The 9570-nt window shown below is 70.1% G+C and overlaps 3 protein-coding genes across 7 annotated transcripts; 1 reads left to right on the forward strand and 2 right to left on the reverse strand.

The window, feature by feature from the left end:
• The first annotated feature begins 26 nt into the window (after positions 1-26).
• CNN1 (calponin 1) lies at positions 27-3812 on the forward strand. Of its 3 annotated transcripts, XM_069797388.1 has the most exons (7): positions 33-488; positions 1403-1524; positions 1807-1873; positions 1978-2115; positions 2440-2550; positions 2742-2888; positions 3393-3812. In XM_069797388.1, exons 1-7 carry the CDS (start codon positions 426-428, stop codon positions 3618-3620), a joined length of 876 nt encoding a protein of 291 aa, XP_069653489.1. In that variant the 5' UTR covers positions 33-425; the 3' UTR covers positions 3621-3812. The 3 variants fall into 3 exon arrangements, with proteins under 3 accessions (XP_069653490.1, XP_069653491.1, XP_069653489.1); XM_069797389.1 differs by lacking the exon at positions 2440-2550 and having other exon boundaries at positions 27-488; XM_069797390.1 differs by lacking the exon at positions 1978-2115 and having other exon boundaries at positions 28-488.
• A 751-nt stretch (positions 3813-4563) lies between these two features.
• ELOF1 (elongation factor 1) lies at positions 4564-5873 on the reverse strand. Of its 2 annotated transcripts, none has more exons than XM_069797397.1 (4): positions 5757-5873; positions 5350-5568; positions 5132-5202; positions 4564-5047 (listed from the first exon to the last, which is right to left on the reverse strand). In XM_069797397.1, the coding sequence occupies exons 2-4, from the start codon at positions 5463-5465 to the stop codon at positions 4983-4985; spliced, it is 252 nt and encodes an 83-aa protein (XP_069653498.1). In that variant the 5' UTR covers positions 5466-5568; positions 5757-5873; the 3' UTR covers positions 4564-4982. The 2 variants fall into 2 exon arrangements, with proteins under 2 accessions (XP_069653498.1, XP_069653497.1); XM_069797396.1 differs by having other exon boundaries at positions 5350-5467; positions 5757-5856.
• A 139-nt stretch (positions 5874-6012) lies between these two features.
• ACP5 (acid phosphatase 5, tartrate resistant) lies at positions 6013-8898 on the reverse strand. Of its 2 annotated transcripts, none has more exons than XM_069797384.1 (5): positions 8661-8898; positions 8033-8272; positions 7578-7705; positions 7097-7448; positions 6013-6620 (listed from the first exon to the last, which is right to left on the reverse strand). In XM_069797384.1, the coding sequence occupies exons 2-5, from the start codon at positions 8270-8272 to the stop codon at positions 6384-6386; spliced, it is 957 nt and encodes a 318-aa protein (XP_069653485.1). In that variant the 5' UTR covers positions 8661-8898; the 3' UTR covers positions 6013-6383. The 2 variants fall into 2 exon arrangements, with proteins under 2 accessions (XP_069653485.1, XP_069653484.1); XM_069797383.1 differs by having other exon boundaries at positions 8553-8898.
• Positions 8899-9570: the final 672 nt, after the last annotated feature.

Below are 9570 nucleotides of genomic sequence, written 5' to 3' on the forward strand. Positions count from 1 at the left end.
ATGGGGAAGGGATGAAGTGGGGGGAGGAAGGCTGGGGGGGGCGGCCCGGGGCTCCCCCGCCCCCCCGGGATCCCCCCGCTAAATGTGGAAAAAATGACGCCATCACCCGCCCCGCGGTGGCGTCAGCGTAGCGGGTGGCGCGGATTGGCTGGCGGCGGCCCCGGCCCGGGGGGGCTCCGCGCCCTCCGCCGACTTTTAAAAGTGGCGGCGGCGCCGGGTCGGGGCCGGGACGAGCGACCCGGGAGGAACCGACCCGACCCGACCCGACGGCACCGACCCGACCCGACCCGACCCGACCCGACACGGGCCGAGCCGAGCCGAGCCGAGCCAAGCCAAGCCGGACCGGACCGAGCCGAACCGGGACAGACCCGGATCGCGGACAACCGACCCGACCCGACCCACCGGGACCCTCCAGCACCGAGCCCATGTCCAACGCGCACTTCAACCGCGGGCCGGCCTACGGGCTGTCGGCCGAGGTGAAGAATAAGGTGGGCGGAACCGAACCGAACCGAACTAGGTCGACCTCACCCGGGCGGAGGGCGGGCCAGGACCCGGCCGGAGCGGAGCGGGCGGGGGGCGGGGGCAGGACCTGGCGCTGTCCCTGGTGCTGCCCCGGGCGGGGGAGACCCGGGCGCCCGGGTCCCCTCTGCGGGCGGGGAGGTGATGGGCGCCCGGGTCCCCGCCGTGGCCGGGGGCGGGCGGCACTTGGCAGCCTGCGTGTGTGTCCCCCCGGCCGTGCCTCAGTTTCCCCCTGCGGACGCCCCGCGGGATGGGGGGGGGAAGGGGCGCCCCGTCCCTCCGGCCGCCGCCGCCGCCTGCGGGAAGCGGCGCAGGAAGCGTTAACCCGGGGGGGCCCTGGGTGGCCCGGGGGGGGCCCCGCCGCCCCCGGCCCCGCCGCGCGCCCTTATAAGGCGTCGGAGCGCGGCGGGCGGGCGGCCGCGGCCCGGGGCTATATATGGGCAAAGGTTCGGCAGGCCCGGACGCCTCGGTCCTCCCGGGGGGGGGGGGGGGGGCGGGGAAGGTGGGGGGCCCGGACGCCTGGGTCCTCCCTGGTTTGGGAGGATAGGTCGTCCCCCCGCCTCCCTTATCCCCCTCCCAGCACCGGGGGGGGACCCAGGCATCCGGAGCTGTTCTGCTCCCCCCGCCCCCCCCACGGCGGGGGGGGGCAGAGGGGGCTGAGCTCAGTTCGTGTGTCACCCCCGGCCTGACACCCCCCCCCATGTCCCCCTGTGTCTCCCCTGCCCCCTGCTCAGACCCCCATCCCCTCCTGTGTCCTCCCATCTGACAGCGTCATCCCGACAGCATCCACCATGTCCCCCGACAGTGTCCCTGTGTCCCCCACGTCCCGCTGATGGTGTCCCCCACATCCCCACGTCCCACTGACAGTGTCCCCTGTCCCCAGCTGGCGCAGAAGTATGACCCACAGCGGGAGCGGGAGCTGCGTGCCTGGATCGAGGCGACCACCGGCCGCCGCATCGGGGACAGCTTCATGGACGGCCTCAAGGATGGTGTCATCCTCTGCGAGTATGACCCCTGACCTCTGACCAGAACCCTGTCCCTAACCCTGTCCCTGGCTCAGTGACTGGGCTGTCCTTTGGGAACATGGCCCACCCCTGACCCCAGCTCAAGTCTGGGGTCATCCTCCAGCAACCCAGCCCAATCTTGACCCCAGATCTTAAGCTTGACCCCATCCCTTGCCCCCACTGACCTCACCTGGGCTGACCCTGACCAGTGAGGGCTGATGGCTGCTCCAACCCTGACCTTGACCCCTGCCCTGACCCTGGCCCCGGCCCCCTCCCCCCCCAGGCTCATCAACAAACTGCAGCCCGGCTCTGTGCAGAAGGTGAACGAACCCATCCAGAACTGGCACAAGGTGAGGGGACCCCGAATGGGGGGGTCGGGGCTTGGGGGACTGCAGGGGGCCAGGGTCCCGGGGGCGGGACAGAGGGTCCGGGCTCCAAGCTGACCTGTGCACAGCTGGAGAACATCGGGAACTTCCTGCGGGCCATCACACGCTACGGGGTGAAGCCCCACGACATCTTCGAGGCCAACGACCTCTTTGAGAACACCAACCACACGCAGGTCCAGTCCACCCTCATCGCTCTCGCCAGCCAGGTGACCCTCTGGGGCGGGATGGGACGCGGGGTCCTTGGGGGGTGGCTGGGGGGGCCCTGGGGGCTCCTACTTCCCCTGGAAGGACACCAACCACACAGCAGTCCTCCCCCATTGCCCTCAGCCACTGGGTGATGGGGCCAAATGGGGCAAAGCTGAGGAATCAGGGGAGCCCTGTGGGGGTATTTGAGGTCCCAGGGGGCCCAAGGGGGGTGGGGCCTGGGGGAGTTTTGGGGCAGTCCCAGGGGAACTGGGGACAAATATGGGTCCGGGGGGTCCGGTGGGGCGAGGGCCTGTGTGCACCCTGAGCCCCAGGGTCTCACGCAGGCCAAGACGAAGGGGAACAACGTGGGTTTGGGGGTGAAGTACGCGGAGAAGCAGCAGCGGCGCTTCCACCCTGAGAAGCTGCGCGAGGGCAGGAACATCATCGGCCTCCAGGTGTGACGGGAACACACAGGGCAGGGCACAGGGACATGGGGGAGCACAGGGGGGACCAGGGTGCATGGGGGATGTCAGGACACATGGGGTGCCCAGAGGTCCCTGGGGGGTCTCTTAGGGCTGGTCGGTGCCCTTGGGGACACCACTCCTGTCTCTGTTCCTCCCCATGATCCCCTCTCCCCCATCACCAGATGGGCACCAACAAGTTCGCCAGCCAGCAAGGCATGACAGCATACGGGACACGGCGGCACCTCTACGACCCCAAGCTGGGGACGGACCAGCCCCTGGACCAGGCCACCATCAGCCTCCAGATGGGCACCAACAAGGGTGCCAGCCAGGTGGGGACAGGGCAGGGGGAATACAGACTGCCATCCCCAGAGGCATCAAGGATGCCAGCCAGGGGGGCGGGGGGGAACGCAGACACTGCCATCCCGCGGGCACTCCACTGTGTTGGGCCAGCCAGCCAGGTATGGGGACACAGGGACACTGATGTCCCCGGGGGACCCCAGTGTCCTGGGTCTGCCAGGTAAAAGGACTTGGGGACATGCCACTGGAGGGAGGAGGTCAGGGAGACACCATGGGCAGTGGGGGGGAAGATGGGGGGGTCCCCAGGGCCCCCAGCATCCTGAGATGTGGTCCCCTGATGAGGATGAAGGACCCTCTGGGGAGGACAAGGGGCCCTCTCTGCTCCCCTAGAGGACAGGTAGACCCCCCACAGGTCCATGGGGAAGCTGAGGTACTCTTGGGGCAGGCCAAGGGACCACCCACCCCCAGTCCTGATGGGGAGGCCAGGGACCCCTGGGGAGGCCAAGGCTGCTGCCCCCAGCGCTGCCCTTGCCCAGGCGGGGATGACGGCACCAGGGACAAAGCGGCAGATCTTTGAGCCGGCACTGGGCATGGAGCACTGCGACACGCTGACCATCGGGCTGCAGATGGGCAGCAACAAGGGCGCCTCACAGCAGGGCATGACAGTGTACGGGCTGCCGCGGCAGGTCTACGACCCCAAGTACTGCGGCGGCCCCGAGCTGCTGGGCGAGGATGGCCTCGATGGCCTCTACAACTCCCAGTAGCCGCTGGCCCGCGGCTGCTTGCACCGCACTGCCCTGCTCTGCACAGGGCTGCACCGCACCGGCCTCACCGCGCCCCCGGCCCTGCGGGGCCGGCTTGGCCAGGGGGCTCGGCCCGGGGGGGCTCGGCCAGGGGGCCCGGCCCCGCCGTCACTCCCCCCCCGCCACCGAGGCACAATAAAACCCACATGCAAACCTGCCGCCTATGTGGGCACCAGCACAGGGGACAAGGAGGCACAATAGCAAGACAGGGGACAACGAGACATGGGGGGAACTACAGGGGACAGCGAGGCACAGGGCTGGGGGGACACGACGTGGGGTGGGACAGAATGAGCTGGTGGGGGGGCAACGAGGCATGGAGATGGGACAAGGATGTGGGGACACCGAGGCACACAGAGGGGACATTGAAGGGGAATGGGGACAGAGGGATACCAAGACACAGAGTGGGCACGGGGGGGAGGACAGGAAGACACGTGGTGGCACAGAGGGGATGCTTCGGTGGCCAGACAGCGCAAGGATGCTGTAAGTGGGACAGGGGTGGCCCTGAACACCCAGGTTCCCCACATCAGGGCAGCACTGAGCCTGGGGTGGCCCCCACAGAGCCCCTGAAATGCCCGGCCCCGGCACCTCCTACCCACGCAGGCACCTGTGACAATAAAGTCAATCCTAACGAGGTCTCTAGGGGGTAACGGGGTCCCTGGGTTTAGGAGCTGGTGGGTGAGGGTGACAATTTGTCCCAGTGTAGCTGTGAAACCAGAACAGATTTGTTATCACCACTGAGCCTCACTAGGGCTTTGGCATCACCTGGCCCCTGTGGGCCCGACCATCCACACAAGGCCATCCCCAAGTGTCCCCGCACATCCCCACAGACCCACAGATCCCCAGCATGTCCCCACGCATCGCTGTGCCCCCCACAGTGGCACCGTCAGTGACAAGGACACAGAGCCCCAGCCCAGCCCCACAAGGGTGTTTATTCAAGGGCGGCTCTGCCAAAACACGTCGCCTCTGCGCCTGGCCCCTGTGCCCGCATCCCAGCAGCCCCGCTCCTGTGCAGTCCCTACAGCTTGCTGGTGAGAGGCAATTAAGTCCCTGGGATGGGGACAAGTCCCAGAGGGGCCAGGCGAGCCCCCTCCCTCCCTCAGACCCGCCCCAAGAGCAGGAGTCCCGTCCTTGGGGGAGGACACATCCTGGGTCCCCATGTGAGCTGGAGCCCCATGCCCAGGAACAGAAAGGTAGAAAACATAAAGAAAACACCACAAAGGGGTGGCAGGGACGTGACCCCTCTGCCTCAGGTCTCGGGGTAGGGATGTGATCTCCCGCCCCAGGGGTCTGGGGTTGTGCTGTGGGCAGGGGCTGCCCCAGCCGCTACTGGTTGGCAGCTTCGCAGGCATCGATCCAGTCACTGTAGACGTCCACCGGCTCCGACAGGTCTCAGGGGGATGTTAAGGCACTAACAGGGGAGCGGAGGGGGGATCCAGGGAGGGTTGGGGGGATGGGGTTCCCGGTAAGGATACACGTGATGGGCGTCTGGAACTCCTCCAGGCAGACGGTGCAGGAGATCACCCCCGTGTTGCGGGCACGATCCCTGGGGGCAGCAGAGGACAGGCTGCTACAGGCAGCCCCTGGCCATGCCCCCTCCCGGGCTGTGGCCCCCTCCCAGCCGTGGCACTCCCCCCCCCCAGGCCGTGGCCCCCCAGCCGCGTCCCCTCCCGGGCCGTTCGCCCCCACTCACATCTTGACGTCGCAGGACTTCTCGTGGTTGCAGAACGGGCAGGTGAACTGCGTCTCCAGCGTCCCCGTCACCTTCTTCTTGGGGGGCGGCTTCCGCTTGGACTTACGGCGCCCCATGGCTGCGGGAACCGCGACGGACCCGGTCACGGGCCGGAGGCCGGGTGGACGCAGCCTCTCCCGGCACCCGGCGTCCAGGAGCCACCGCGGGCGCGGCCCCGACCTGCAATGGGCCACGACGGGGGCGAGCTCGACGGCCCGGCCCCCGCACCCCCCAGCCATACCCCCCGGGCACCCCCAGCCCGGCCCCCGCACCCCCCGGCCGTACTCCCTCCGGCCTCCCCAGCCCGGCCCTCGCAGTACCCCTCCGGCCGTACCCCCCGGGCCCCCCCAGCCCGGCCCCCGCCCCACCTGCCGCCCCGTCCCGCTCCGCTCCCGCCGTTTCCCCCTACGACGGGCACTTCCGCCGCGGCGACACGGAAGCGGCTCCGGCCCCGGCCGCGCCCCCACCTGGCGCCGCTTCCACCCGCCCTGCGCCCATTGGGCGACGGACGCGCGGCCCCAGCCAACCGGCAGTGGCCGCTGCCACCACGTGGGCCGGAGTTGCCCCGCCCCCCCCGCGATCGGAGGCGAAACGCTGCTGTTTTGGGGCGGTCGGGGCAGCGGCTCCGTCCAAAGCCCTTTATTGGGGGCGCACTGGGGACCCGTGGAGGCCGGGGCTAGGGGCTTCTACAGGGCCTCGGGGGTCCCCGGGGTCAGGGGTCACGGGGGCCCCGCCCTGTGTCCCCAGGTCAAGGGTCACGAGGGGTCCGGCCCCATGCCCCCACAGGGTCCCCGAGCACCAAGGGGGCCGGGGGCTGCTGGCTGCCCTCGCGGGGTCCCACACGGCCTGGGGACACAAGGGTCCGTGATGGGCATCCCCCCATGCCAGGGGCCAGGGGTGCCACCAGGTGCCCCCTTGCGTCCCCTGCTGTCTCAGGTCCTGGGATCCTCCAGGGTCCTGGCACTGCGGGGGTCAGGCGCTGGGGGTCTCAGGGGTCACAGGTCACGGGGGGGCAAGGCCACACGGTAGAGGACGCGGCCGGTGGCCTCCAGGTAGGTGACGGTGGCCGCATGGGCGTCCAGGCGCAGGTGGGCAAAGCCACCGGGGGACGCGGGCGCCCCGAAGAAGAACCGGAGGGAGCCGGGGGGCACGGCCCCGCTGTGGTGCTGGGACTCTTCCATGAAGTTGCCGGCACCACTCACCACATAGCCAACCCCCCCTTCCTCCAGGAACTGGGGGGTAAAGATGGGGGGGGGGTGTGTCAGGGGTCTGGACACCTGGGTCCCCACCTAGATGGCCGGGTCCCTCCCCCAGACACCAGGACCCTGCCCACCCCCCACCCCCCCCAGGGACTGGGGGGGCACAGGGGTGGGGGTTGAGCATCTGGACCCCTGGGCCCCGCCCATCTCCTGCTCCAGGAACTGGGGAGGTAGGGGGGGTCAAGGGGGCAGCGGCCCCTTGGGGGTCAGAGAGGGGTCAGAGGGGGGTCCCTGGACACAGGGGTCCAGTGGGGAGTCTAGGGGTCCTCTCAATGCCAGGGTCCCATGGCAGGGGGGGGTGTCTGGAGGGTTCCTCGGACACCATGATCCCATTGCAGGGGGCCCCAGACACCAGGGTCCTGTGTCAGGTTTTGGGGGGTCCTTGGACACTGAGGTCCCATGGGGGGAGGTCTGGGGGTCCCCCCAGAGGCCAGGGTCCCCGGGCTCACCTGCAGGTTGTGGTCGTGGCCGCAGAGGTAGGCAGTGACGCGGTGGCGCCGCAGCAGCGGCCGCAGCAGCCGCACCAGGCAGGCAGTGGGGCCGTGCTCGGCCACCGACCACACCGGGTAGTGGCCAGCCACCAGCACGTAGTGGTCGTGGCGTGCAGCAGCCAGGCGTCCCCGCAGCCAGGCCAGCTGCGCTGCCGCTGCCCCCGCATCCTGGGGGCCCTTGGGGGCACCCCCCACCCCAAAGTCATCCCCACCACCGCAGAGCAGCACCGTGTCCAGCATCAGCAGCCGGGCCGAGACGTTGGTGCCCGGCAGGGAGAGGCGCAGGCTGTAGTAGTAGTGCGGGAAGTGCCTGTGGGACACAGGGGGCTTGGGGACACTTGGGGACATCCCAGGGGTACTTGGGGACACAGGCAGGTGGCTATGCCAGGGAACAAACAGCAACTGCACAGGGGTCCTGGCTGTGCTGGGGGGTCCCTACCATCGGGGGGAGCGGTGCCCATATGCCAGCTGCGCGGTGACATTCCCAGCATGGTCGTGGTTCCCAGCCAGCACGAACCAGGGCAGCTCCCGCAGCCCCGGGGCTGTGAACACCCGCTCAAAGGTCTCCTGCCAGGAGGACATGGGGGGGCACAGGGAGGACAGGGGGAGTAGGAAACAGAGAGAGATACATGGGGACACAGAATGGGGATGTGTAGGGACAGTGGGAGCTGAGCACAGTCCGCCCAGCCAGGCTCCCCACAACCCCCCTGGGGACGTTTGGGTTCCACTCATAGAGGTACTGGGGTCACCCCTGAGATTCTGCCCCCCCCCAAGACTGGGAGTCCCCCATACAGATTTTGGGATCCCCCCCACCGCAGCCCCCCCCCCCCAAGATGCCCTCCTGCTCCCCCTCACATTTCAGGGTGCCCCCACCCCAGAGACATGGAGCCATACCTGGAAGCGGGGGTCCCACTCGTCCCGCACCCCCTCATAGTAGAAGTTGTCCCCAAGGGCGAGGACAAAGTCAGCGCCGAGGTCGGTGGCTGCACGTCCCATGGCTGCTGCTGTGGCCACCTCACGGGGGGTGGCGAAAGGGGGGTTGGGGACCCCCCCCCAGTCACCCACCGCCAGGAACTGCACCTCAGGGCCCCCCCCGGCCACCACCGTCACTGTCATCCAGAGCAGCGCCAGCATCTGCAGACAGGGACCGTGGGACCCAGGCATCTGGGGGGGTCCCAGGGGTCCCAGCCCCCACCCATGGGCCTCAGGCGTCCAGGAGGGTCCCGGGGGGGGCCGGTCCCCACCCGTGAGACCCAGGCATCTGGGGGGTCCCCAGCACCACCACCAGCCCCAGTGGACCCAGGCACTCAGCGCAGCCCAGCCCCCCAGTACGGAAAGGGCACCCAGGCCTCTGGGCCGCCCTCCCCCCCGTCGGTTGCCCGGGCAGGACCCCGCGGGGCCGGGAACCACTCACCCTCGTGACCCCTCGCGTCTTCCCTCGCGTGTCCCCTCCGGCGCTTTATAGGCCCAAAAGGGGAAGTGGGGTCGCGCCACCCGGTGCCCCCCCCAGCCCCGTCGTCACCTGACGCCTCGCGGTGACATGGGTCCCCCGCGGGGGGGGGCCGGGCCGCGGGGCACTGGGAGCACTGGGTACACCCGAGGGGGCTCAGCCCCGGCCTCCGCCGGAAATCCCCGAAATGCCCCAAATCCGCTCAAGCAGCGGCCACGTCACGGCTAATGCGGGACCCCAGTGCCCGGGAGTGCCCTCCCCCCACCGGGGACACAGATGTCCGAGTGTCGTCCTCGTACCCCCCCCCGGGACCCAGGCGTCCGGGAGCGCCTGTGTGTCCCCCCCCGCCGCGTTTTCCAATCAGGCCACGTGCAGCGGGGGAAGGGGGGGGGGCAGCCGAACGCCTGGGTCCCTTACTGGGTGGAGCGGGGAGGGAAGCCCCCACCCCACGCTCTGGCCTTCGGCCCTGGGGCCGGGAGGGACCCGGGGGGGGGACCCGAACTCGGGGGGACCCAGGCGTTCGGCCCGGCCCAGTCCCACCAGTCTGCCCAGTTCCGCAGCTCACCGGCCGGGCGGGGTCCCGCATGCCTGGGGCCGGGGGGTGGGGGTCGGGGGGTCCGGGGCACCTGGGTCCTCTCCAGCTCCGGGAGGGGCAGCAAGGCCCAGCGTGTGGGCGGGGGAGGGGGAAGCGTCCCTCCCGGTGGGGGGGATGGAGGGGGTGGGCACCGCCCTTTGCCTCTTAAAAGCGGCGGGGGAGGGGCTCATACACCTGGGTCCCGCCTGCCCCCCCCAGCGCGGAATGGGGAGAAATTGGCCTGTTTTGGAGCTGCCCCGGCCGGGCCGGGAAGGGGGCTGCTGCCGGGGTGTCCGTACCCCCCGCCCCGTAGGACCGCCCCCCCACTCCGTTCCGGGAGGAGGACGGAGCTCCGCTGCTCCCCCGCGGGCAGAGGACCCCGGCGCCCACCTCCCCCCCGGTGAGGGG

This window comes from Haliaeetus albicilla, chromosome 11 (genome assembly GCF_947461875.1).
Source record: "Haliaeetus albicilla chromosome 11, bHalAlb1.1, whole genome shotgun sequence".
Lineage (NCBI taxonomy): Eukaryota > Metazoa > Chordata > Aves > Accipitriformes > Accipitridae > Haliaeetus > Haliaeetus albicilla.